Source organism: Eucyclogobius newberryi, unplaced genomic scaffold (genome assembly GCF_026437365.1).
Source record: "Eucyclogobius newberryi isolate DKJ021-1_F unplaced genomic scaffold, fEucNew1.0.hap1 SCAF_18, whole genome shotgun sequence".
Classification (NCBI taxonomy): domain Eukaryota; kingdom Metazoa; phylum Chordata; class Actinopteri; order Gobiiformes; family Gobiidae; genus Eucyclogobius; species Eucyclogobius newberryi.
This window is the reverse complement of record NW_027315812.1, coordinates 9,328,184-9,342,846: the sequence shown is the minus strand read 5'-3', so window position 1 is coordinate 9,342,846 and position 14,663 is coordinate 9,328,184. Positions and strand designations below refer to the sequence as shown.

Below are 14,663 nucleotides of genomic sequence, written 5' to 3'. Positions count from 1 at the left end.
GACTGAGAACTGCCCGAGTGCGTATTTACTGTATAAACCATTATCAGATGATCCACTTGTTAGTTTTATAAGAACTTTTCAACTTTATTTTATTCCCAGAAGATAAATGATGTAAGAAATTAACATAGATGCAAAAAGTCTATAGATTAGATACTAGTTATGGCAGGTTTGAAATACTACAAACTCTACTATACTATATACTACATCTTTCCAACACTAAAAACACATAAATGAAAATATGCTTCAGTTCAAAAGGACGATGTTATTAAATAATGCGCATGTTTAATATCAAATACGCCCCAAATAAAAAGCATAATGTCTCTCCTCCAACAGAACTCTTTCTCATTTTGACAAGGCGTGGCAATATTTCTTGAAGGTAATGACTTAAAATGACCTTATGGCGAGACAGGAACAATGAGCTGTAAACTCCAAAGTCCATTATAACATGAATAATTGTATAAATAATCCTCCCTGAAACGGTGGGGTCTTTAGTATGAGGGGGGGTCTTACAGGGTGAGTCTCTCGTCCCACTTGGGGCTGGAGGAGCTGTGGGACTTTGCGGTCCGTCGAGACTCTCCGTCCACCGACGCCTCCACGTAAATGGCCGCCCCGAACAGACTCTTCTTCCTCTTGATTTTGGCACAGGAAACTGGCAAAACATTAAAAAAAAAACATACCAAACATCAACGAGTGCAGGTGCAGTCTGTAAAACCTTGAGACATTTGGATTTCAAAACTTTATGAAGGTTATTTTTCATGTATAATACACTCTTAAACTTTTTGTGTGATGTTTTAGTTTTAACAAATTTTCCATGCTCATATTTTATCCTAAAATTGGAAAATTCCTTCCTTAAACACTAATAGATATGAGAAATCGTCATCTTAAAAATAGCTAAATATTAGGATAAATTGTCAAATAATTCATTATTCATTTATTATATTTATTGTATTAATTTAACTTCATATTATTTTATTTGATCTTATTATATTTTATTCATCTTATATTTTATTCATCTTATTATATTTTATTCACTCATCTATACTCATTTTATACTATCACTTCTTCCCCCCTTTCTTTCATTATTGACTTATGTAATTAAGACAAACAAAGCAATTTAGCATAGATTTCTCCACATGAGTGTTGAAGGCCTCACCGATGGCATGGAGCTGCGAGGTTCCTCTGAGGCTGTGGCTGGACTCTGCTCTCGATGACGCAGTGGCCATGTCACCCACAGTGGGAAACCCTGAAAGCACACTCCACTTCAATAACATCCAATCTCACTTGGAATCAAACAGAAACACGACCAGGTCACGACAGCAGCTCGTCTCCAAGTGGATTTTTTAGCTTTTACTGCTGCCTTCTTGGACGCATTGGCCCGGGACTGAACTAAAAACACTTTTCCGATCACGATACAGGTCAAGCTATAATCAAAAGACCAAAAAACATTGTAATAAAAGACAAATACCGTATTTTCTGGACTATATGACTACTTTTTTCATAGTTTTGGCCCGGGTGCGACTTATACTTAGGAGCGACTTATGTGATATATGTGATAATATTTGTTATTTTCACACTTGCAACCGCATTTCATACTCCAGTGCGACTTATACTCCGGTGCGACTTATACTCCGGTGCGACTTATACTCCGGAAAATACGGTAACAAGTAAACCAATCGGTAATCTCTGTTGAATTTGTATCCTCGCATCATTTTAACTGCTCTTTTCCATTTGGCGGTTCAGAAGGTTTGATTTCAAAGTCAGCTGAAAGATTGTGATATCCTTTAGTGACGTGTCTTGCCCAAGGACACACTGACAGTTCTACTACTAGCGCTGCACAATTTCTGAAAAAAAATGCGATATGCGAGTCAAGTACTGCGATATCGATATTATTGCGATATTTTGCGCTCATTCAAAAAAAATATCAGGTGGTTGTCGTTTTTTTGTCTTATGTAGGCTATGCATTTGATTTATTAGCATTTTTGGTCAAAGGTCGGCCGCTTCCATTATAATTTACTGTGGGCCGTGCATTGTATAAGCTGAACAAATGATAAAATATGAGGGACGTTCAGTTAATCGCCATTTCTAAGGCTCTTCACGCTTCACATCACTTGGAGGACTGGCATGATTTGTACTCTCACGACGTTTAATTGGATTTCAAAGCGTCGCCGTGTGCACTTTGTGTCCGGCACGAACGCAGAAGAAGAAACGGCGTGTCACACACACACACACACACACACACACTCTCCGATATCGCGACGCTGATGTTCTTCTGATCGATATTGTGCGGCCCGAGCCACCGATGAACTTATGTGCGTGCCTTTCGCTGGCTCCGACCTTGTGCTTTTGGATGGAGGAACCTGTCTCTGATCAGAACCACATGCAACAGGACGAATTTGCACGTCGCTATTTCACTTTACTCTCCCCATTCGTCAAATATGAACCTCGCTTGAACCTGGTAAATTTAGAGGCGAGTCGGCTAAAGTTAAGTTAAATCAGCTTTATTGCACTTTTATCGGAGCGTTGGTGCTACTCTGGCAGTTTGTTTGGACTTTGTGTGTATCTTGATGTGGTGATGGTCAGTCATGGCTTCACTCACTGTCTGTGGCTGCTAGACTTCCTGCTTCAGCCAACTCTGTGTCCCATGGCTCCTCTGCAACAAATGAAAGAAAAATAATGAAAGAAAAATAATGAAATGATCATTTTAATGGTATTTGTCTCTGTGGAGGGGTCATCGCTTTGCCTGAAATGTGTCACAGTGCAAAATTACACTTGTTTATTCAATGAGGCGTTTTTATTGCTTAAAAATAGCTTTAAAAACATGCATTCTTGCTGTAAACGGAGCCAACTCTCAATTTTACCTGTAACTTGTGGCTGGAATATGTGCTTTTTAGACAAAAGGTTGTGGATTTGATTCATGCACGATATTGGAAATGATTGCAATATGGTTGTTGAGATATCAATATTACCGTGATCTAAATATACTTTTTGCACACCAATTATTTTAGGAAATATATTGTCCAAATAAAAACTTAACGGACTGAAAAAGGACTTGTACATTCTGTCAGTGGGTGGACTATGTTTATCGTAGGAAAAGCCTTAAAAGCGGGGGATCTCCAAAACCTTGGCTTGGCTGTCTCAGCTAAGCTTGGCTACGGCGCAGTGACCTGCAGCCATCCATGTGCAGCAGCGTGAGCTGCAAAGAAGCCAAAAATATAGTTTTTATGAAGAGTGGGAACCTGACTCTTTATTCACAACATTCACGAGTGTCTGATCTGTGGATCCAGCTGGCTGGGAGTCAGAGATGCAATGCAGTGTGTAGTCTATGATCACTGATGCTGAACTGTTCTACCTTCAGCACTTTAGTGCTTTCTCTCCCTGTAGACCTGCACAGACTTTACTCTCCTCCTTCCCCACAGTCACTTCTCCTTTTTCTGTTTTCCCTCTCACTATGGGGCAGTGAACAGTGAGCTTGGTTAGAAACACACTGTTTTTTGGGAACGGCAAGTGAAGTGCCTCCTGCAGGCAGGTGCAAGGCTCGCTTCAAAAAATCTTGCGTCTGACGGTGAAGCTGAACATATTCAGCAGCTTTGGCTTAGACCGTTCTATGGGCTGTAGTCCGATCTAGACTTTACCATAGAGAACAACTGCAGTCAATTCTCTCTGCTTTCCACCGGTGAGACAAAGTGTGTACACGGTGAGGCACAGTGTGTACACGGAGAGGCACAGTACACGGAGAGGCACAGTGTGTACACGGAGAGGCACAGCAGTTGCTGTCTCTCTGCAAACTCCAATCTGCTGAAGCAGACACTTGATGAAGTAGAGAGCCTGGTGCCCGCCAATCGTTTTGTTCCAAAATGCTTGTGCAGTGTGTTTTGGGCATTAGAATCAGTAGATCAGGGCCACAAGGGGAAATAACGGCCACATTAGCATTGTTCTGCTGGTTTCAAGCTACAAAATGTATATTATTTGATGTTAATCAGCCTATATAATAGGCTAATATTCACAGAGAAAGATGCTAATATTCACAGAGAAAGATGCATCACTAGAAATAAAATAAAATCATATCATGCAGTTAAGTGAATTGGCAGTGACCTGCTAAAATAGTGCCATTCATGTGGCACCTTTGGCTGAGGCATGGGAAACCAGAGATGTTTTTCAGACTTCCTATAAGTGATCTGTTCTTGTGGATCTACCTCTGTATCTTCCTGCGTTGCACCAATGAAATTTCCCCATGTGGGACAATAAAGGAATATCTTATCTTACACTGCCCACAGGCCGGCGCAAAAATGGGTTAAACTGTCTTCTGGTTCTTATGGAATAGCACCCTTTGGCCCATGTAGCAGAAATACCAATTGGGCCAGATATCAGAGGTATGAAGACAGAGGGGAAACATGATGAGGCTGAACACATGTGGGCCATATGTTGTTTTCCAGAGAGTAATCGGAGGGAAATTGTCTTTTGGGAAAACCATAAGTCAACAGGATTATTTTCAAATTCGTTACACTGAGTCAGTAGGGTCTGGGGTTCTGTGGCTGAGCCCCTTGACAGATAACATCTAGATCAGATCTAGAGCAGGCCCAGAGCAGGCCCAGAGCAAGCCCAGATCACAGACTTTGTGTTGTGCTCTACAAACACATTTAATTAAAAAAGTGATGGCCCTCACTGTGCTGGTATTTCTCAAGTATGAGTACCACGCTGTACTTCCACAGAGCTACCGTTTGTCGTCTTTTCCCGTTTAGCGCTTTAAAATGTCTTGGGGAAACCAAACCAAATCTGTGACTTCAAAGCAGCGGGACAAGCACACTCTCTGCTCGGCTTTCCTCTCTGCTCCATCTGCGTGCAGCTCCGCGCTTCTGTTGTTGTTGTTGTTGTTAAAGCCATGTGGAAAGCGTGTAGTGTGCGATCCGATTGGCTCAAACAGCAGCTCTGACGGTGCCGCGGCACAAAGGATCATGGGATATGGAGTCAACTTCTGACGCAAACTCAGAACTAGTATTTTTGGCCATCACAACAACAGTGTGTCATACAACGTTTACAGGGGCTTTAATTCAGCCGTGTTATGCACTCTAATTAACGTATTTTCTGGACTATAAGTCGCACTGGAGTATAAGTTGCACCAAAAAATGCATAAGAGAAGGAAAAAAACATATACAAGTTGCACTGGAGTATGAAATGCGGTTGCAAGTGTGAAAATAACAAATAATATCACATATAAGTCACTCCGGAGTATAAGTATACAAGTATAAATATAGTATATAGTCCAGAAAATACGGTATGACTTGTACAGTAAAAAATAACAACAAAAGAGTACTGCGTTCTCATTCATTAGTTAAAGAGGAAAATGCAAAATGTGCATCCCTAATTATCATTTTAAATCAAATGTTCTCATTAATATCATGGTAAAAATAGTCGTTCCATGTTTTCCTTTTGCCAAACTTTCTCGATGGACGTTTTGCATTTCTGGCCAATATTGCAAAGTTTATTTTTGTCAGTAGAAGTACAGGACAAGCCAACGTTACGCAGAATAAGATGGACTGTTTTGTTGTTTGCAGAGAACATTACATTACAAAAATAACTGCCCCCTCTGACAGAGCACAGTCTCCTTGATGTGAAAGAGACGTATCCCGGGCCATAAAAATATCATTTGGTGATGCATCGGGGCCATTTTGATGATCCCCAGAAAACTGTCGGTGTGGAAACGGCCTTATAAGGAGCCGTGCAGATATGACTTCAGCTCTCATCCACGCTTGACCTCTAAGACACGGCTTTACAAGAGCCTCTTAACTACTGTGAGGTTTTGTTACTCATTCCATACAGTAACAGCACTGCAGAGACAGCAGAAAGTGTTTAAGAGTCAAAAGAATGTGAGTCATGACTGGAACATGTGAACGAGATTTGCAATTAGAGATTTATGTTTTCCAAAAGCAGGATTCAGCTCCACGTTTTAAATGCGCCCAGGAGCATTCCCGTGCCAGAGAAGACCCAAATGAACTGCTGAACTAATATTTTATAGAGAACAAGACACTGTAAGTGTAGATTTATAACTTTTGTTGGTTATGTAATGTGATTTATGTTTTAAAAGCCACTGTATTAAGATTGTAGGAAGCGTCTACGGATTTGAGGGTTTCAATATCATTAAGAACAAAATATATATATTGAAAACCTTACTATGCATGGGCAGTATTGAAGTATTAGGTCATCATTTTTTCAACATCAGCTTTGTAGCATTTTTATTATGACAATTTACTCACTATTCAAATTTGGCATTTCTTCAAAACAACCATAACGATATCTACATTTCGATATACATTTGCCCACCTCTAACCCTAAGACGTGGACAGATGGCACATTGTAGCATTTTCCTCATTTATCGGTTTGTTTTACTGTGCACGTATAAAAACAAGCACATAGTCCTTCTAAATTCCCCAAAACAAGCACAAAATCCTTCTAAATCCCTGAAAACGAGCACAAAATCCTTATAAATTCCCCACAACGAGCACAAAATCCTTCTAAATTCCCCACAACGAGCACAAAATCCTTCTAAATTCCTCAAAACGAGCACAAAAACCTTGTAAATTCCTCAAAGAGAGCACAAAATCCTTCTAAATCCCCGAAAACGAGCACAAAATCCAATTCCTCAAAACGAGCACAAAATCCAATTCCTCAAAAACGAGCACAAAAACCTTGTAGATTCCCCAAAACGAGCACAAAATCCTTCTAAATCCTCAAAACGAGCACAAAATCCAATTCCTCAAAACGAGCACAAAATCCTTCTAAATTCCTAAAAACGAGCACAAAATCCTTCTAAATCCCCGAAAACGAGCAAAAAATCCTTCTAAATTCCTCAAAACGAGCACAAAATCCAATTCCTCAAAACCAGTACAAAATCCTTGTAAATTCCCCAAAACGAGCACAAAATCCTTCTAAATTCCCCAAAACGAGCACAAAATCCTTCTAAATTCGTCAAAAATAGCACAAAATCCAATTCCTCAAAACGAGCACAAAATCCTTCTAAATTCCTAAAAACGAGCACAAAATCCTTCTAAATCCCCGAAAACGAGCAAAAAATCCTTCTAAATTCCTCAAAACGAGCACAAAATCCAATTCCTCAAAACCAGTACAAAATCCTTGTAAATTCCCCAAAACGAGCACAAAATCCTTCTAAATCCCCGAAAACGAGCACAAAATCCTTCTAAATCCCCGAAAACGAGCACAAAATCCTTCTAAATCCTCAAAACGAGCACAAAATCCAATTCCTCAAAACGAGCACAAAATCCTTCTAAATCCCCAAAACGAGCACAAAATCCTTCTAAATTCCCCAAAACGAGCACAAAATCCTTCTAAATTCGTCAAAAATAGCACAAAATCCAATTCCTCAAAACGAGCACAAAATCCTTTTAAATTCCTAAAAACGAGCCCAAAATCCTTCTAAATTCCCAAAAACGAGCACAAAATCCTTCTAAATTCCCAATTTTATTTTATTCTGTTATAAGATAATAATAATACAATAATGATTTTCATCTTTATCTTTTTATTTTTATTTATCTATTTTATTTCCCCCCCTCCATTCCCTATTAAGATAGGTGAGGAGTTTTTGTTAAGTTGTTTTTGTTTTGTTAAGAGTTCTATTAAGAGTGTGTTTTTTGAAACTTCCTATAATCTGTCCTTTCCTCCTGTTTCTACTGCATTGTAACAACCAAATTTCCCCTTGTGTGGATATTAAAGGATTATCTTATCTTATCTTAAAAACAAGCACAAAATCCTTCTAAATTCCCCAAAACAGGCACAAAATCCTTCTAAATTCGCAGCCCAAAGTTGCCCGTCTCCTTCGGCGTCCCCGCGATGACTCAGCCCGAGCATCTTAAGGACGCAATTATGAAGAAGAGACCCTCGATGAGAGAGCGGGACAAAGCACAGACAATAACAGGCTCGAACGGCTCGAGATTCTCCACAAATGCAAAATAAAACAGATCCCGAGTTTGAAATTTAAGCGCAATGTCGTTCGAAGCGAGAATTGAAGACGGTACAGAAAGTTATACAGCAACACATCAAATCGAACGGCAAAAGTGAAGCCTGAATGAAAGAAAGTAAAGCACGATATTTTCAAACGGTTTGTCCCGTCTGGACTATACAACACATGTTTAATAATACAATAATTAGATGCATTTTACAGAAGCAACAACATATTTCAGTCAAAAGTTAGGCCAGTTTTGTTGTTGCCAAGAGTGCAGTCGACAACCATGTGAGACCTCACCACATCGGTCCCAAAAGTAAACCACGAGGCGCACTTACAAATGACTGCAATCGGCGAAAGGAGAAGCTGTAATTATAGAGCGGTATAACAACAACAAAATATCATATATAGTGTAAGCTTGGAGCTGAAATGCATTGGATTGTTTACATTTGCTTAATACGTTTATTTGTTAAGTCTTTCAGGAGATTTGCGGTTTTATTTCGCAGTAATGACCCGACAGACGCGTATCGATGTTACTTACTTCACTTAAATCAATCACAGTAAATAATGAGTTCAAGGCGTTGTACCCGGGTTTTACGGTTTTAAAATCATGAAAAATAAAACTAGGCCATTTTAAACTGTTTGCGGCAATTCAAACTTATTCCTCGAGTATTCACTGTAATGAGTTTATTTTAATAATGCCACTGCTTTAACGGCACACTTCCTGGTTCTTGGACTGTAACAAGCTTTATAATGACATGCAGAGAGCACACAGCAGTCTCATTTTGACCCTATACAAACCCTTCTAAGTTATTACTATTGTTGTGTTGTGTGATATAACAATCACATTCAATTCAAAGAAGCAACAAAACAAACCTCACTAAACTCATTTGGTTTGTATGTTTACATTTGCCAATATGTTCCAATACTTCCAGCTCCAGTTTGTAAAGTTCACAAACGTTGCTGTACTTGATGAAATAATACAAAATCCCCCGATATGGACGCTGTACATGGATACTTCTGGAACATACAGCGAAATAAATCCAACACAAAAAAATGAACGACAAAGACTGAACAGACGATCAAGAAATGTGTTAAAATCATCGATAGAAAAACGTATAAAATGACGTTCGAGTTCAATTTGAAAATGGACAAATTCTACAAACTTTGGACAAAACAGGACATTGACGTTGGACAATATGTGCTGAGATTTATTTTTACCGTACATCATTTGATTTTATTGTCATGTGACGTTTTTTAAAATTATTTTAGTTTTGTTTTCTGCCGTCTCTCTCACATTATTTTGATTAAATAAACACAATAAACTACAAACTGTTGTGGACTGCTATGTTTCTGGTGCAGTTTTGTTCAACAGCGTCAGATTTAAGAAATGTTTATGACTTGGTTTATTACATGTTAATAATCTACACAAAACAGTGCTACACGTGATACCCAAGTGTTTAAGACGTTTATGTTGCTCACTTTTAGTCGAGTAGTTGTCTCCTGAATTTGAATAGCGTGCGATGTTTGCAGTGCTAACGCTAACACTTCCATTGAAAACGCATTGAAGCTAATGTATGAATCATATATTTGGAGGAAACAGTTACGGCGTGATGTAATTCCACAAACAGCTCGAACTCCATGGAAACATGTGATACACAACCAATCACAGCAACCGTTCCACTTTACGCAGCCGTTTTGAGCAGGTGCCTCGCAAAGTCTAAAGCAAATGTCACGGATCGCTAATGATTAACTGCAGCAGGTTTATGGTGATGACAAGTTATGACTTCACGCCGCAGCGCGAGTCAATCACGGCATTTAACACTGCCCTGGCAACAAACTGCAGCAGCTTAACTATTGCGCTGCGCGAGTTCTCAGCAATAATGAAAACTTGGACGATACCTTCCACGCGCACATCGATTTCAGATGCTCCCGCGGGTTAAACGGCTGGAAGCGTTTATCCGCCGCACCCGAGTCCGTGTCTACACCGACCGCTGAATAGATGATGAAGTAGACGAGGGAGAAGGGCTTATAATTCACTAAAAATAAGTTGTGCTTTGCCGAGATGTCGTTGCTGAACGTGAAAAACTGTGCGTACGAGCAGAAGAAACAAAGTGTACTGTTGTTTTTGGGATAGTTCAACGCAGATCTGCTCGGTCAGCTCGGCTGTGTTTCGACAAAGTGCAAAAAGGAGATGCGAGTGTCTGCTTTGTAAACACTGGCCTTGATAGAGGTGCCATGACGCCTGGGACGGTTTGAAATATTTCAGATACGAATACGACCCTGCGTTTTACTGTCCTGCCGCCTAATATAGTGAAATGATTGCACGATACGGGTCTAGTCCAGCTGTTAATTTGGGTTTTGTCTTTGTCTTTGGCTGTCTGCTTAATCCATCATTTAATCCCCATGTTATTATCACAAATTTGTAAGCACAGATGTCTAACACAAGCATATGAAATTTACAACAACAACGTTTCTCTATGGATACTTGATCGAGCTGCATAACATTGCGTCGAGTGGACGAATAACCAAATAACAAAGGCTGCAATTATTTAGATCAAAGAATTTCCTATGCAAAGGACAAAGAATCCAATTTATTTATAGAAAAATGTTGTTGTAGCTGTAGTTTAAACGAACATGTTCTGAAATGCGTGTGATTATGGCATTAGTTTTTCAGTTCATATTTCTGTCATCTTGCAAATGTCAAAGCTCCTGGAGTTGTTTAGAACGTGCTCCCTAAACAGAATCATACTTTAAAAACATTATGTAAATGTTATCGTTACAGCCAAATGTACAGTACATCATGAGCAGCTCGTATCGAAACTAAACAGACCTTCTTAAATCATACTGTGGTTTAACAAAGCTTTGCCTTGATGCCTTCTAAGGAAGATCCCTGATTTAAACTGAGAAACTGGTCAACTTTAAAACCCTGTTACATATTTTACACCACCGTCTCAAGAGCCACTTCATATCTTAATACAAGAAGCCTTTATCTACAAACAACGGCGTATTCAAAAGCAGATTTAGCCGAGCCATGCCTCAGGGCTCTTACTTTGTGCCGACAATGTGATGTGATGATGATAACATTCTCAATCTACAACATGCCATTTTATATTATATTCCATCATGTCTCATATATTTAATTGGCTGATTTGTATTAATTGAAATAGTTTTATCCTGTACCTTTTGCAGAGTAGGCTTATTGCTTTTATTTCATATTCAAGCAGTCCACTTTATTATCAGTATAATTACCTGTACATTGTTTATGTCAATAGAACGTGCAGCAAAGTGTGATTTGTTGTCCCAGTAAAGCTCCTTCAACAACTGGTTTTAAGACTATGGGGGGCCACCAGTCTCCTCTATTGATGGGAACCCGCTTCTTCACATAATGCACAAAACAAACTATGTCAAACAAACAATAAACAGATGCAGGTGTTGAAGTTGAAGCTAATGTTGTTGTCCCGCACAAACAAAACGTCGTTGGACTAGACACGATTGCCCCACAAACCCGCACACTAATCTGCCCTAAAGCTCTGTTTTGACTCCTTAATGTCACCACAGGACAATAGCTGTCAGATAATGCTGTCTGGATTAAAAGAGCCCACGATGGCACTGATCTGCAGCGATTGCTATCTCTGCTCTGTGGCTAGTTAGCATGAAGCTAGCCACTTAGCCCAGCTTGTTTTTTTGCTTTGGTTATTCACCGGAAACTAGTCAAATAGCCGCATAACGTTGCTTGTTCTGAGGATACGCGTGTGTGCAAACAAACGGGTCACTTTATATTTGGCTGTGAGAGCTGCCAAACTGGTTTAGCAAACGTACATTGCAAAAGTTAAGCAGCTATCATAAATGCTGACAGCTAGTCGGCTTGCTAACAACTGCCCAATTCGTGTTGCTAACCTTTAAAGAAAGCCGGCGTGATGCAGTCTTAAATTACTACATTTGAATCATTTCGACTGCACGAGACACGGGTAAATGTCCAGGGCCGTACAGTAGCCAATGCATACAATAAATATGACGTAAATCCTGCAAATATAAAAGCGTTTCGCAAAGTTATGCACAATACAAGGTAAAAAAGCATAAACACTGACCTCAGATATGTTAATTCCGTTCTGTTCAGCCTTCTCTCCGTTTGCATTGCGTAGTCATATAATTCCGACGCTTGCAAAAAGCACAAATTAGCAATTCAATATTTTAGTTCTGTCAAATATAAATAACATCGATTGGTGACAAACTAGAGTCGGATGTCATTTGTCCTTCCGCCGTGCCGTACAGACGCCGGGCGCATGCGCAGAACTTGTTTGGGAACAAATCGGGCAGCTGAAAGTAGCTGTAGTTTTCGGCCTTGTGAAAGCTAACGCTAGTCAGTTTAGTTCAATGCAGTGAATACAGCCAGCGTGTCCTCGTCTAAAGCAAAGAATAAACGCGTTTTAACTCACCAGATGTGCGGGCCCGTCTTCACCTTAAACGTCCTTATTTTCCCGAAGGTTGTGGGTAAAAGGTCCGGCGGGTCAGAGCTGCTGCTCTCTGGCCATGACTGGAACAGCAGCAGCAGAACAGGCGACAGGCGCAACCCAGAGCCGCTGACTAATGGAACGCTTATCAGCCTTAAAGAGAATGTGAAGAACACGCTTTTATCGCACTATTAAACGTCACTTTGGGAGAGAAAAATGATCTCATTAAACTGCTCTGCATATAGGACTTCATCTGTGTTTGAAACTTTTAAATAGGTATGGGAAATTAACAAATATAGACAACTTGACAAGGTTAAGTTTATATGTAGAGCACAATTGTTGTTGTTGTTGTTGTGTTGCTTTTGATGGCGGTTAGACTTTATTCTTTAGACTATATTCTTCAGACTTTATTCTTTAGACTTTATTCTTCAGACTTTATTCTTTAGACTTTATCCTTTAGACTTGGTGTTTTCAATTCACAAAGTAATTCTAAGTGCTTTACAGAACAGGAAAGATGCATTAAAATCATTAGTTTTTTCTAAACTGAGTCCAGATGACTTACAACTGAACCTTTTTCTACAATGGAACACTCCTGGACGAATGAGGAATTACACTGACATTAAAATATGAACAACCATATGAACAAATTATCTATTGATCTATTATTGAACCTGCATCTGTTCCTCTTCGCTTCTCTGCCCCGGACCATCAGCTCCCCACTTCGCCTGGACTCACCCATCCCCCCAGCACACAGTCCCCCTGCCAACCACTGACTGTCACAGCAGCACAGGTGAGGAGTGAGCTGAAGAGGATTAAAATGAGGAGGCAGCAGGACCTGATGGCATCAGCCCCAGGCTCCTTAAGTCCTGCGCAGATGAGCTGTGTGGAGTTATGGAGCATGTCTTCAACATGAGCCTGAAGCTGAGGGTGGTACCACAGGTCTGGAAGACCTCCTGTCTGGTACCTGTGCCTAAGACACCGCGCCCCAAAGACCTCAACAGCTTCAGGCCAGTGGCTCTCACGTCCCACCTGATGAAGACACTGGAGCGGCTGGTCCTGGACCACCTCCGCTCCACCGTGAGCTCAGCCATGGACCCGCTGCAGTTTGCATATCGGCCTGGCATCGGAGTGGAGGACGCCGTCATCTCCTTGCTGCACCGTTCTCTCTCTCACCTGGAAAAGCCTGGCAGCTCTGTGAGGATTCTGTTCTTCGATCTTTCCAGCGCCTTCAACACCATCCAGCCGCTGCTCCTGAGGGACAAGCTGGAGACGGCTGGTGTGGAGTATGACCTGGCAGAGTGGATCCTGGACTACCTCACGGACCGACCCCAGTTTGTGAGAGCCCGGGACTGTGTGTCTGACACTCGGACCTGCAGTGTGGGGGCGCCCCAGGGCACTGTCCTCGCGCCCTTTCTCTTCACCCTTTACACTGCAGACTTCAGACATGACACGAACAGCTGTGTCCTGCAGAAGTTCTCTGACGACTCTGCCATCATCGGACTCATCACGGAGGACGATGATGTGGAGTACAGAGGACTGGCGCAGGACTTTGTGGACTGGTGTTAGCGGAACCACCTCCTCATCAACGCGGGGAAGACCAAGGAGATGGTGGTGGATTTCCGCATACGCCACCCCACTGCCCCCTCACCAGTGAACATCCAGGGACGGGACATTGAGAGAGTGGACTCATACAAGTACCTGTGTGTTCATCTGAACCACAAACTGGACTGGACTCATAACACAGACGCACTGTACAGGAAGAGCCAGAGTTGGCTCTACCTCCTGAGGAGACTCAGGTCTTTTGGAGTGACAGGGCCACTCCTGAAGACCTTCTATGACTCTGTGGTGGCATCAGCTCCTGTACGGTGTGGCCTGCTGGAGCAGCAGCATCACAGAGAGGGAGAGGAAGAGGCTGGACAAAGTCATCAAGAAGTCCAGCTCCGTCCTGGGCTGTGCTCTGGACTCGGTGCAGGAGGTGGGGGACAGAAGGGTCCTGGCTAGATTCACATCTATGCTGGACCATGAGTGTCGCCCCCTGCAGGACACTCTGTCCACTCTGGAGAGCAGCTTCAGTGAGAGACTGATCCACCCTCGCTGTGTGAAGGAAAGGTTCCGTAGGTCTTTCCTTCCTGCTGCTGTCAGACTTTATAACAAACACTGTTAGTCCTGAACACTCGCAATACTGACCTAACCATGTGCAATTCTGTCATATGTGCAATTACTGTGAAATTCATGTGCAATCTATGTGCTGTCGT

At 41.3% G+C, this 14,663-nt stretch overlaps 1 protein-coding gene across 1 annotated transcript in view; it reads right to left on the bottom strand.

The window, feature by feature from the left end:
* The window catches only part of LOC140364381 (NEDD4-like E3 ubiquitin-protein ligase WWP1), a 55,559-nt gene extending 43,026 nt beyond the window's left edge, over window positions 1-12,533 (bottom strand). Inside the window, exons 1-4 of the mRNA XM_072450487.1 lie at window positions 12,394-12,533; window positions 2,597-2,650; window positions 1,154-1,243; window positions 511-649 (exon numbers count right to left, since the gene is read on the bottom strand). Of these exons, the coding sequence (XP_072306588.1) occupies window positions 511-649; window positions 1,154-1,223 (209 nt within the window). The 5' untranslated portion in view covers window positions 1,224-1,243; window positions 2,597-2,650; window positions 12,394-12,533. The remainder of the gene's footprint in view (window positions 1-510; window positions 650-1,153; window positions 1,244-2,596; window positions 2,651-12,393) is intronic.
* Between the last annotated feature and the right edge of the window lie 2,130 nt (window positions 12,534-14,663).